Genomic DNA, 13,730 nt, shown 5'->3' with positions numbered 1-13,730 from the left:
AGCATATTTTAATTAATGTTCAAATTAAAGAATGATGAATGACGTTGAGTGGTCAATATGACCCCTTTGGTAGTTCGTGTGTTAACCCAGCAAATGCTACAATAACATCGCCAAGTGTTTCATCTTTTAACTTGCCAGGCACATTTTTGTTGTGTGGTTGAATATTCAGATGGCCAGGCAATTCGCTAGTATCGAAATATTCAAGCAATGTAGGCTGTGCTATATCTTTATAAACATCATCTGTCTGAATATCAAGGATAAAGCTATCCGTGTCTATATACATCAGTTTTACACGATCACCATAAAAAAGGCTTCAGCGCATCGTAATATAGCTCCAGCATGTGTAATTTGGCCAATTCTAATATTACAGCCCCTACATAAATAGGCTTATCAAACTTGATCTTTGTTTTATTCATGTTAAAAAGCGCCAGATCATCGTCATAAATTCTTCTGTAATTGAGTTGGGCTTCGCTACCAATTTTATGCTCTGGCTGGAGCCAGTAACCAATTTGACATCAGTATGTTTTCTGACATTTTCTATGGTCTTACCATACACCGAATTGACCATCAATTTGAACAAGGTCTTATCAAATTGGGTTAACCGCACGTGTTCGATGCTCGGTGTTTGTATCAATGTATTGCTTCAACCACCTTGAGTGCTTGAACCTTAAGACTTTGCCAACCTTGGCTACTTTAACACCGTGACGCATCAGGAACTGGAGGTTCTTGTAGTATATGCCATAACCCTGTTTTGGCTCTAGAGTCATCATCGGCTTCTTCTGTTTAGAGCCAGGCGGACACTGGAACTCAGCAATTGGCGGCAGTTCAGAAAACTGGCTGTGCAAATTATCAGGAATTGCCAGATCGACCTCTAAGAACAGGCCATATTCACTGTCTTCAAAGTCTTGAAGATCCTCAATGTTGAAATCTTCGACCGACTCAAGCCCTGCATATGGCTGTTTATCCATCATGGCATAACCATACAGGCTGTTGGCATCCACATAAAATACAAGGGATGATCGAAAAAAAAGGTTTGATATATAGTTTGATGCTCGCACAGAATCATAATCGGGAACATACGTACTTGTTGTTGGCTCTGGCATATCTTTGAGAACATTGTACTATGCCCCCTCGTATACATTGTTCGATGAACAGATACATGTCCTGTATCAGATCCAATTTTATTTTAGTGTTCAGAAACATCGCAGACCATGCTAGGCCTGGAGCACTGTAAAAATAGACCGGGTCAAGGTAATAATTTTGTATTGAGGATGCTCTAAATGCCTCAAGTACATCGGCCAAGAGCGTCACATCGAGTGTCAAATAGTATTTATGATAATTACGAAGATTCTGACAATTTAAGTTGGTCCACATCAACTGGTCATGGCAATAATCATCATCACTAATTCCTGATGCTCTGACCTTGCTGTAGAATGCTTCTTGCGGTGGCAGAGCACACTCGTCAAATTTAGAAGAATCAGTAACATAATCATATGTATATACACCCTTACGCCTAAGCAATTTCAGGTCCAAATTTGGAAACGTGTCAGACGTAATTTTGAATTGGGCATCAGATAATTGACTGACCAGAGTGGCAAGGCTAGCCGGCAGAAATCTATAAGAATCTAGAAATCTTAGGTATATGGGCCTGCATTAACACTGATTATTTTGCTAATAGCTATATATTTTTCGTCATTTTCTGCTAAAATATTTAAATCCTGCTTATCAAAAAACCCTTCGTATCTGATCAGATGATGAAAATCATAATTCGATGCACCGTGGCAAAATATCGGGATAAATTTTGGTCTCTGGATCTTAATATTACAGCCACTACACAAAGCCTGTTTATATGGCGATGATGACGCACCTTGATATTTGTATCCGAAAATTCAGAATTGCATACCGGGCATATTTCTGTACTGTTGAAATCTTCGATTTGATCCTCTGTTAAAGGTAGCATAGGTTCTGATTTTAATAATATATCATCGGCTATGCGACGGCACTCATTTTCTATTTTACGTGCAATTTTTTTAGCAGCATCTGGTCCCATGTATGAGTGTGGTTTGCTAACAACACCATCCTGTACAACTATATAACAAAAACTAGAACGTTCATGTAGCTGATGTGGTGTACTTGAAGACTCTTCGGGATCTGGGCTGCAGAAAGCAAACTGTTTGAGATTTGATTCAAAATCACAAACTATATACGCTGGGTGCTCTAACAAGGCTTCGAAATTTTTGAATTTGGTTTTTTTTGTTTGCTTTAGGCATAACCATATGAACAGGTTTATGGTTGCCACAGTATTTTATATGTTCGACCAACTTATTTTGAGGAATTTCGATATTCTTTTTACGAACGCCATTTACCATTTTTTGACCATCAAAGACAGTCAAACATCTTCGAAACAACTTGTATATTTTATTGGATTTGCCTAGTTGTTTTCTGACTAAAGCCTGAAGATTGCGTATCAGAGTGTAGTGATATGTACCATCCCCCTCAATTAAGAGCAGATCAATCGAGACAGCAGAGTCATCATCAAGGTTGCTGATTCTAAGAGGCTCTATTAAGCAATCGCCACGACTAGCAGAACAAATAAATACAATAATAGAAAAAGGCATACCATTGCTATCTTTGGCCCCTTTTTCGAATTTATCAATATTCTTGACAGACATTTAATATTCTAAGCCATCCATAGCATCATCAAAATCATGTTCGTGCTGTTTATAATGACTTATTCGCTCTGGATGATCTAAAACTGGAAACAAAGCAGCCAAAATAGACCACGAAAAGCATTTCTGGTCGGTATTTTCTACGTTAACCATGGCATTTTTGTTTTTGATATTGTCAGATATGTAGAACCTTGTAGAGGTCTGAATTCAGAAATATTAACATAGATCCTGTGTGGGGATCCGCAAAGACTCCAACCCGATTCCTTAGCAGCAAACTCAGAATGTTTGATAAGCAATTGGTCTATCAACGTGCTTAGTATCTCGTCTAAGTTTGTATTTGAGTATACGGCTACAGTTTCTGTTATGTGGGGGTGTGTAAATTTTGTGCCGTTTGGTTTTTATATTCAGTATACAAATTAAGAGATAGCTTATAAGAGCCGTTTTGTGCATTTAGAATAGCTAGCATATCAGGATTTTTACGGTTCAAAAAATTCTTAATATCACATCTTGGCTCTGATACGAAACGGTAATCCCTTAGTTGACCGTCAAAACTACTATGAATGGGTGCATTGCGTGGTCGCTTTGCCGGTCTACTATTATCGGATATAACAAGCTTTCTTTTTAGACCAGATGTAGATGGCTGGGGGGGCAATGTTGATGCCTGTGCAGAACAATAGCCTATATGTCTATTGAAGTAAGCCTTGCAAAATTTTCTATGGCATTTTGAACATATTTTAGTGGGCATTTTGCGTTTCTCAGGATCACAAGTACGTTGGTGCTTAGCCCAATTAGGGCTGGATATATTCTTATCGCATTGATTACAATATTTTTGATTTGGCATTTTTGGTTTTGGTATTTATATATAATTTTTTGGGGCTCAAATCAAAAACTATATACTTAATAAAAATATCAGTTGGGTTCAGCAGTGTGCTTTGTATACTTAGTGTGTATACTTAGTGTGTTACTATTTTTGGTTTTGGTATTTATATATAATTTTTGGGGCTCAAATCAAAAACTATAAACTTAATAAAAATATCAGTTGGGTTCAGCAGTGTGCTTTGTATACTTAGTGTGTATACTTAGTGTGTTACTATTTTTGGTTTTGGTATTTATATATAATTTTTGGGGCTCAAATCAAAAACTATATACTTAATAAAACTATATACTTAAAAAAAACTGAAAAACCCCACAGGTGTCTGTCAAGTAAACCGGAAGTGACCTGAAGTAAACCGGAAGTGGACCGGAAGTGCACCGGAAGTAAACCAGAATTGACCGGAAGTGGACCGGAAGTAAATATGTGTGTGTGTGTATGTAGCTAATAAGATTACACTTGACAGAGTATTACACTAAAAGCAATAAGCTCATATGAGCATCTTGGCTTAGTTTTAAGTATAGCCAAACCAATGCCAAGAGGGCCATATTTTTTACGATCCTATGGACAACAATCTGACAGATGCAGCTTTTGTAAGTGTAGCCAAATAAATCTGAGGGGGAGTCATACTTTTTACAGGCAATCCCCGAAGGCTTTTTACTAAAGTCTTGGATTAGACAGGTAGCACACTGTAGGCAATAAGCTTATATAAGCATCTTGACCTAGTTTTAAGTATAGCCAAAACCAGTCTGAGGGGGGGGGGGAGGTCATACTTTTTGTGTCCCAGTAATAGCATAAATTATACTACTGTACGGGAACAGTGTATCCGCAGTCATGTGACTGAGACTCCACGTGGAGTAGACGAGCAGAATGACAAGCTGCGCCCAATGGCTGAAATTAGAGTGTGATTGGACGAAAACAACTCGCCCGCTGTTTAACCCCACCCACGTTTCTGGCGGCGGCTTTCTTCAGTTCCTCGACGTTAACGAAGTAAACGCGTGGACTATATGAAGTGAGTAAGTGAATGTGCAGGGGCGTTTTTCCTTCACTTAGTTTTAAGCCCACTTTATGGGCAGAAAAGCGAATCGGCATTGCACTTAGAGTTTAAAGTGGGGTCAGAACCACTAAATGGATCGAACCTAGGACCCTTTGATTACAAGGTGACGACGTTACCACTGTGCCATCAGTCCCAAACTTAGTTTTGAGTTTCTACTTTTTGTGATATAAAATATTTATTTATTAACTGCAAGCGCAATACTCATTCATATCCTCCGGAACATAAAATGATAGTCAAAACTATTACCAGGCAGTGGTTCCAGAACTTTCCCGTTTCGCGGCGCCCTTAGTGTTTCAAGATCTTTCCGCGGGGAGGCGCCCAAGTCAGAATGTGGGCCTATCTAACACTTGCAACGCTCAGTTAGTGTGGTCAGGTTGCATGCCTTAAGTTAAAAAATAAACATGTATTTCAAATTCAGAAACACTTTGTGTAAAAAGTAATAAAACCCTGTGTAAGCTAACAAGTAGGCTGAATGTCATTTCAGTGAAAATACTGGAACATTTCGCGGCACCCCTGTAGGTAGCCACGGCATACACTTTGGGAACCACTGGATTAGAGGTTTCGAACTTTCCTTCCAAGAAGAAGATATTGAACAATTATAAAACAATGCAATTTTGTTTACATAACATTGCAAATCAATAATTTTAGAATCCTTAAACTATTCATAAAAGACATGAAGAAATAATGTATAGTATGTTTTCACTTTGACAGACATATAATAAATTTATGTAATTTTGCATTGTGCACTAGAACTTCCATTGTTCACTCGATGTCTTAAGTCTACTCCTCTTTAAATCCCGATTGTACTTTAATGTACTTCGTTATATTAGATTTGTTTTTGTTTTTGGAAAGAGACGTGTGCGTGTTAGACATAATGAAAATCACCCCTTTCCCTCTACATCTAAACGATAACTAAGGCACATCTTTTTACCTTGCAGTTTTCACGCGGAAAGTAGACAGCCCAACAAAGTCAAAATCTGAGAAATTTAAGGAGAATCCAACAGCCCCTGTATTGCTTGAATTCACCTTCATTTCTTTCACGTGCAATGGCTCCAGATTTGGCATTCCATATTCAGGATCTCCTGGAAAACAAAATGTGTTCAATGAGAAAAAACAGCTTTTGATACACATAGAATCCTAATTCTGCCAGAGCTCGTAAAGGTCCAGGAATTTTATATAAATTCAATTCCGGTCCAGGATAGAAAATCAGCAAGCGTATATGGGTTCTGGACCGTAAAAAACCTTTTTATGTTTTAAAGTGTTTCAATTCTGTTCAGGAATCTTTTCTTCCAGATGAATTTAAATACTGTCCAGGGACTTTTTTTTTCAAGATCAATTTAAATGCAGTCCATGAACCATTTTTCCGGCTGAATTTAATAACGGCCCAGGAAACCTTATTCAGAATGAATTTAAATTCGGTCCGGTAACCCTTTTTCCGGCCGAATTTAAATACGGTCCAGGAGCCTTTTTTTTTCGATCAGTTTAAATAGGGTATAAGTTCCATACTGAAATGAAACAATACGCAACTTGTACCGAATTTAAATTGTGCGAGAGAATAGGTTCCGGTCCTGTTACGGAACTCAATAGAACCCATTAGAATGTATGGGTTCCAAGTTTGGGTGGTTAAAGATCCAGGAATTCTAAATAAATTGAATTCCCGCCCGGGAGAGAGAAAATCATCAAGTGTTCTGGGTTCTAGGCCGTAAAGAAGAATGTTTTTATGTTTAAAGTAATTCAATTCGGTCCAAGAACCTTTTTTTTTTTTTTTTAATGAATTTAAATACTGTCCAGGAACCTTCTTTCCTAATCAATTTAAATATGGTACAGGAACATAACTATTTTAATTTAAATTCGATCCAGGAATCTTTTTTTCCGAATCAGTATATATTGGGTCAAGTTCCGTATTGAAATGAAACAATCCACTTGTGAGCATGAATGACTAATCCAGGTGCTGGCTGTCTCGGGAATCTAAGATACAAGGTATTTAATAGAAATGGGCGAAACGCAAACGCTGTAGTCACGTTACCACTCTCCATATAGACCCATTCTCGAGCGCGCGATCCTTCACTTGATTGTAGCAGCACTGCCGTTCCCTGTTGTAATATCTGCTGGGCACACAGCAGCCTCACGTTACCTCATCGACGGCTCCTATTGGCTGCGATTCCTGGATCAGATGCCGGAGCAACACGTGACGGGTTTGTTTGAACTCAATGTGAAGCCATATAGTCAGTCCATTGCGTTATGTTCAGGCTTTGCTTCGACAAGGGAGTTTTTGAATCTGGCCCACGAGAGAACAACAGCGTTTTGATTTATTCCTGCGCTACGTTTTCTACAACCGCAGTGTGATATTCCAATGTGAAACGTACTCCCGGGCTTTTTTAGAAGGCAACTTTTAATCAGTCAAGCGTGGTCAGTAATTGTAAATAAATTCAATCCCTGACTGGGAGCGAAAATCAGCAAACGTAAATGAGTTCTAGACAGTGTATAACCTTTTCATATATAAATCATTTCAATTCGGTCCACGAACTTTTTCCGAATCAATTTAAATACGGCCCAGGAACTTTTTTACGGATAAATTTAAATTCGGACCAGGAACCATTTTCCCGCATCAATTTAAATACGGTCCAGGAACATTTTTCTCAGGAACAATTAAAATTCGGTCTAGGAACTTTTTCAATGTAACAATACGCAACTTGGACCGAATTTAAATTGTACGAGAAAAAAAGGTTCCGGTCCTGCAGCGGAACCCAATAAAACCCTTTCGAATTTACGGGTTCCTTGACCTTTGACAACCCTGTAATTTTTGATGTAATCTGCAGGTGAGACTATATCAGTCAAAGACGGTAAAGAACAAGACGCTTCAGCCGACCTCGAGAATTATCGAATGTAACTGTCTAGTAGTTCAGCGGCATCCCAACAGATGTCTCCACTTTGGCTTTGCTCCTTCATCGTTCAAGTACATTGCTAATAGTCTTTGGAAAGAACGGAAGTACACACTCGCCAGGAATTTCTGTTATTGTAAGACATTTGTTTGGAACTGTTTTGAAACAGGTTTTAAGCACAAAAAATATAAATTGTCAAACTGTTAATATACGAAGAAACTCAGCTGACCTTTCGCAGTATTTATATTTATATTTATATTTTATATTTATATTTTGAGACTAACAATGAAAACACAGGAATTTGGCATTGAAAACTGCTTTATTGTTTTTCGAAGTATTCTCCTTTATGGTCAATACACTTTTGCATTCGTTCGAACCATTTGTCAAAGCAGTTTTTCCAATCTTCTTGAGACACCTCCATAATATGGTTTTTGAATGCATCAACGGCGTCTTCCGCCGACGAAAATCGTTGTCCACGCAATTTATTCTTGACATTCGGGAACAAGAAGCAGTCATTGGGTGCCAAATCAGGACTGTACGGCGGATGACCCATCAATTCGATTTTTTGACTGTTCATAAAGTCGGTTGTTAGACGAGATGTGTGACATCTGGCATTGTCTTGATGAAGAATGATCCGACGGCGTTTGTTTGTTTTCCGTATTTGACCGAAGACCGCTGGTAAAAATATTGTTGTGTACCATTCAGAGTTGACCGTTCTACGTTCCTCTAAAGGCACAGTTGCCACATGACCAGTTTTCACGAAAAAAAACAGGCGACCATTTGTTTCGATGTGCTTCGAGCGCGAACAACTTTTGTTGGATTGGGTTCATATTGAAACACCCATACAGTCGACTGCTGTTTACGTTCCGGCTCATACGCATATGATTCGTCACCTGTTACAATCTTATATACGTCTTTTGAAGCACCACGATTGTATTTATTGAGCATTTGTTTGCACCAATTGACGCGAGCGTCGTTTTGAGTTTTTTGTCAAATTGTGTGGGATCCAACGAGAACATACCTTTCTCACAGCTAAATGATCATGTAATATTTTATATATGCTGGTGGAACTAATGCCTATGGTTGCCTCAATCTCACAGAATGTCACATGACGATCTTGCAGTATTAGGTTTTGCACAGCATCAATGTTTTCTTGAACAACAACTGATTTTGGCCGACCTTCGCGAATCTCGTCGGTGAGCGAATGGCGGTCACGATTAAATTCGTTATACCAGCGTTTCAAAGTGGCAAAGGATGGGGCTTCATCGCCAAATGTGGAAGTAAGTTGATCGATGCACTCTTGTCTTGATAATCCACGTCGAAAATCGTAAAAAATCATCGCACGAAAATGTTCACGAGTTAATTCCAGTTTATTGTTGTCGCGCAATCTCCAAGGCAACATAAACAACACAAATGAAGCTATTGACAAAACATTTGAAGCACGTTATGGTGAATAATGCCAGACGATTCCGTGCCAACGTCAAATCGCGCTTAACTTCAATCAGTATTGCTAAGGCTCAAAATATAAATAGTGACCCTCGTAATGGCGATCTGACACTACTCTCCCGTAGATAACATTTTGAATGAAAATGTAGCAGGCAATCACATTTCAAGGATAAAGCCAATCAAAAGCAACCTTCCGGAAGTAGTTTCGCACTTGATCAAAGGTGGCAGCACTGCACATATGAAACGCTTCAATATGTGGAGTATTCGATACTAAAGTTGTTTTGCTCCCACATCGTCTTTGGGACCTGCTAAGCCTGCTGGATGTACGGGTAGATACACGGTGCATAATCTGCGGATGGGTGGGCTATTTGCCTCCTAGAACTATGAATTCTTTATATAATGTTGCATAAACAGGGAATAATTGGTCATTTAATGACTACTGCATGTAAAAGCGGGAGTAAGTATCTAGTACATAACCTGCACTTGTTGTATGCGGGTTGTCTAATTTCTGAAACCTGAATCCTAGATATCAAATACATGATATATACAGGATGTCCGGGATAGAGGTATACAAAAGTACGCACATATATTTTAGCATCTGTAAAGTTTATTAACTATCTTGTCCCTGTTTTGTACAAAGTAACTCGGGAAGTTTTTATGTACGCTGGTACAACTTAATACGTGCACCGTTTGTGGCTCGACAGATATCCAATCAATACTCATTCTCGTGCCAAGTGTTGACCAAATCATGAACTTTCCTCTTGTACTCGTACACATCATCTTGAATGAATTCAACCCAGTCAACCACAACACGCACTACACTACGTTCTGCCGTTCACATCTTGACTGACAAGGTTAACAGCCCGTCTTATTGCGAGCTGTTCTCGTGCCGTTTCTGCGCATGCGTGGCTCAACAGCACTATTGATCGTACAGTCAAGGACACTGCCGGCTTGTAACGATTCCATTGAAAGTCTATGTATTCATTACAAGCCGGCAGTGTCCGTGACTGTACAAGTGGACTACTGAAATCTGGAATCAGTGGTCTATCGACTGAGGTTCTCTACGGGACAATATAAGGAGTAGTTTTCGCATTATAAGCAGTTATTTTTGTATACCTCTAGCCTTCTGTATATAAGTAGCGTAAGGTGTATGTTTTAGGGAGTATAGGACGTAGAGTAGAATATCCTAACCTACAAACGGGTCAAGATTCTTTTAAACACCATGTTCCAGGTGAAATTAAAGAAAACCTCATATTACATCAGCATACACTTTGTAAATTTGTAAAGGTCTTGCATGACAACCACATTAGCCAGTCTCCGCAGCGGAGTGAGCGTGACCCACTCCGACGCCAGAGGTTCAAGGTTCAAAATGAAATTTTTGTTTATCGCTTAATCAATTCCATGTAATCAGCCATGGATATCGCCACGATCATGCTACAGAAGTATAAAAGCGTAATAAAATAAAACCACTATACTTACCATGGATACCATTTGAAAGTAATTTGTTTGCGGAATTTTTTATGCATTCGTTAAGGTTGGGATTGTTCCTTGGACATGGATCAGTGTATTTGTAAGCTAGAAGAAGAGAGAGAGTGATCATATTACATACACAGAAACGGGATTGCATCAAATACATATTAAAATACACAAATATTCATTTTTACAATGGGATCATCTAGGTTATTACAAGTTTCATCATAAATATTTACTTGCCTACACCAAAGGCGGATGCTACACAGTTTTTCAGTGAACTGTTTTGGTTATAAAAATCAAACTATTGATCATTTGCTACGGACGTGCCTTGGTGTACGGGAAAGTCCCGTCCAGTTCGCTCCACTTTTTGACTCTCTCTGCACTCACGTGTCTAGTTGGTTACACGGTGCAACATCGACTCGTCTACTTCGTTGATTTGGTGTCAAGTAGTGTATGTGGTGTCTGCACATTTTGCACCACGTTCTGGAGTGGTGTAATGTATGATGTATGGTCACGTGGTGCGTGCTAAATAATCAAATGAACGTTTAAAGTAGCAGACAGGCTTGTTGAATCTTCTGAGCACAGCTATTAGTTTACTTGGTTTAACATCATTGCCTTAGATCAGCCTGACACCGGGATATACCTGCACTACACCTAGTATCGAAAAGTGTAGCGAACTAGATAGGGCTAGTTATTTTTCCTGGCATTTACTTTTCTGGAGGGAGGGGAAAGGTGCATTCTACGAGATCAATCTTTTGAACACTCATGATTTGAAATATACCTGACATTTCCTTCAATAAAAAGGGTAAAATGTTAACGTGGATACAGCAAAACAAGCTGTAATATTCAAAACATGGTCTTAAACAACCTTCTGTTCATCCAGTCTCGTCAATTTTTTCAGATTTGATCCCGTAAACTTGTTTATATTGCTTGCTAATTTTGAGGAATTCTGATAAGCAGGGAATGGATTTCTTATCTTTGCACATCATGCTATTTAGACTCGAAAAGTTCACTTTTTATTTTCCATATTTGTACATACATACACAATTAGGCTTTAGCCCATATTTTTCATATTTTAGTCAACATATACTAAATATTCGCGCAATAACTACATGCCCCCGTGTGACCGAAAGAGTTGGATGAATTTCTTGCGTATAACTGATAAATTTGAAATATACTCCCATTACGTCTTGCGATATTGAACGCCATTTTAGTCAATATAAATCCATCGAGACGACAGAAGGAAATTCACGTTCGAACACTTAAAACAATATTTTGTTATTCATTGTTTTATAAACCGAAAATGAAAACACATTTTGTGTTGTTTTACAGTTAATGTCATTGTAAGCGTACTGTATTTTATGTAACTCGTGTAGTATCTTTTATTACTAAAAAGGTAAATTTATACTATTTTAAGTAGATATTTAACTCCATATTTTGGTGAAAATAACTAATTATGTATTTACATGTTTAGCACATTTTTACTACATATAAATCCGATCTCCTGTGATAAGGCTTCATACTTACGAAAATCAAGACTTTCCGTTGACGTGTACAAAATCGAGAAGAAAAGAAATATGCATGCACTTTTCCTTGCTGACATTTTCACAGCTAATGACACACGATGGCGAACTCCTTCAGTCAGCAAATATCAGTGTAATGAGGCTTTTATAGGTTACCTTGACATATTTCAATGCACCTGTTCTAGGAAGACTAACTAGCAAGGACCAAGACTGAATGTGCTCCTATGAATTTCTACTCAATATTGTGATGTGTACTCTAATATGTGACACAGCACAGGCACAATGCGGTTTCCTTCATGTTAAATTTGTTTCGCCTTGAAATAACACTACAAGATTCTGTTCGACAGGTTAAGATGTGAATTGCTACTCCAGCGCTAAACAGACGCTGTATTAGTGTCTGGCACCTAGAATGGGGCATAATCTTTTGAGATGATACAAAAACTTTCCGTCGTTTACTTACCATGAGATCAAAATAACCAATATTGTGGTTTCGTAATAACAGTTGACGGTCGCAACCGCCGAAGCTAGCGCCGCCAAGTGGTAGAAACTGAAGCTATGTAAGAGAAAGCACGGCTCTCACCAGAGCACACTTCTGATCCTGCACCTTGGTCAAGCCACCCCTTTCGGCTTGTGACATGACAAAATTTGAAATGTATTAGCATTGTTCGTAACATTTATGACACGACCAAAATGTTACTGTGTAAAGTGATACATTTTATGACATTTAAGATGCCGTGGCATATGTCATGGCATTTCTCAAGGATAGGATCGGAATTTCTTTTCATTTGTATTTGGTACAGAGTCTGAAGAAGGCCTTGCTAGAAGGTTGAAACGTAACGATTAGATTATGTTTTAAAATAAAATAAATTCTGCCTTGGTCAGCATACTGAGCTTCTGGTTATCATGGAAACAAGGCTTAATGGTGTTACCATGAAATTTCGGTATGGTGCAGGCAGAAAGGTTTTAAACATAAATCATAATTTTCAGATGTTTAAAATTTGTCAAAAAAAGTTATCAATTTTGCGATACAACTATTTCTTAGTATTGGGTAGTCCTACGAATTCAATATTGGTCTTGTTTGGAAGCTCGTTGAATCTTTTTAAAAATCCATTACTTATCGTTGTCAATTCACATTGAGAAACCGATTTTATACAAATTTTTATTCAGCGTAATAAAGATGAGCGCGGAACGTGGCAAGACGGCACACAGCTATATCCGTTAAACCGTGGAAACTGCAGACTGTTAATTTTTAATTCCAGTCTAAACTCGATCTATCATTTTTAATCCGATAGTAGACCAAGTAATTCCAGATGGTTGCCGATATTTTTTTTTTTTTTTTTTTAACATTCCCACATTAAAGGGCCCCTTATAGACGGGAGCTGTATCCACCACACACCCTAAATCCAAGCCTCCATATAAGTACAGATGTCACTACCAAATACCAAAATAAGAGGGCTACACTATACGGTCAAAACATGGAAGAAATATATGGAATTGATAATTATAACGTTTAAATTTGGCGGCCCCCGTGGCGGAGTGGTTAGCACATCGCCCTATGACGCTAGGGGTCCCGGGTTCGAATCCCGGCCTCGGCGTGGATGTTTGTGAGTGTCAATTCATTAATTTCATCATGTCATCACTCATCTCCATCTTCGCAAATTAGCCACAAGTGGCACAAAAAGCGCGGTAAAATAAAGCAAATCAAAATAACAAAAAAAAACGTTTAAATTTATTCTATTCATTTTGATTTAAGAAAAGAAAGCTCTGGCTCCACGCATTAAATGACAAAGATCCACTTTGGACACTCCT

At 38.4% G+C, this 13,730-nt stretch overlaps 1 protein-coding gene across 1 annotated transcript in view; it reads right to left on the bottom strand.

The window, feature by feature from the left end:
- Window positions 1-12,071, bottom strand: part of LOC145994271 (protein takeout-like) — a 45,676-nt gene extending 33,605 nt beyond the window's left edge. Inside the window, exons 1-3 of the mRNA XM_083130375.1 lie at window positions 11,926-12,071; window positions 10,405-10,500; window positions 5,529-5,679 (exon numbers count right to left, since the gene is read on the bottom strand). Coding sequence (XP_082986501.1) covers window positions 5,529-5,679; window positions 10,405-10,500; window positions 11,926-12,001 — 323 coding nt within the window. The 5' untranslated portion in view covers window positions 12,002-12,071. The remainder of the gene's footprint in view (window positions 1-5,528; window positions 5,680-10,404; window positions 10,501-11,925) is intronic.
- Between the last annotated feature and the right edge of the window lie 1,659 nt (window positions 12,072-13,730).

Source organism: Lepisma saccharinum, chromosome 10 (assembly GCF_977018435.1).
Source record: "Lepisma saccharinum chromosome 10, izLepSacc3.1, whole genome shotgun sequence".
In the NCBI taxonomy this organism is placed as follows: Eukaryota; Metazoa; Arthropoda; class Insecta; order Zygentoma; family Lepismatidae; genus Lepisma; species Lepisma saccharinum.
Note: the sequence above shows the minus strand (reverse complement) of the source record. Positions and strands in the feature narration are given on the sequence as shown.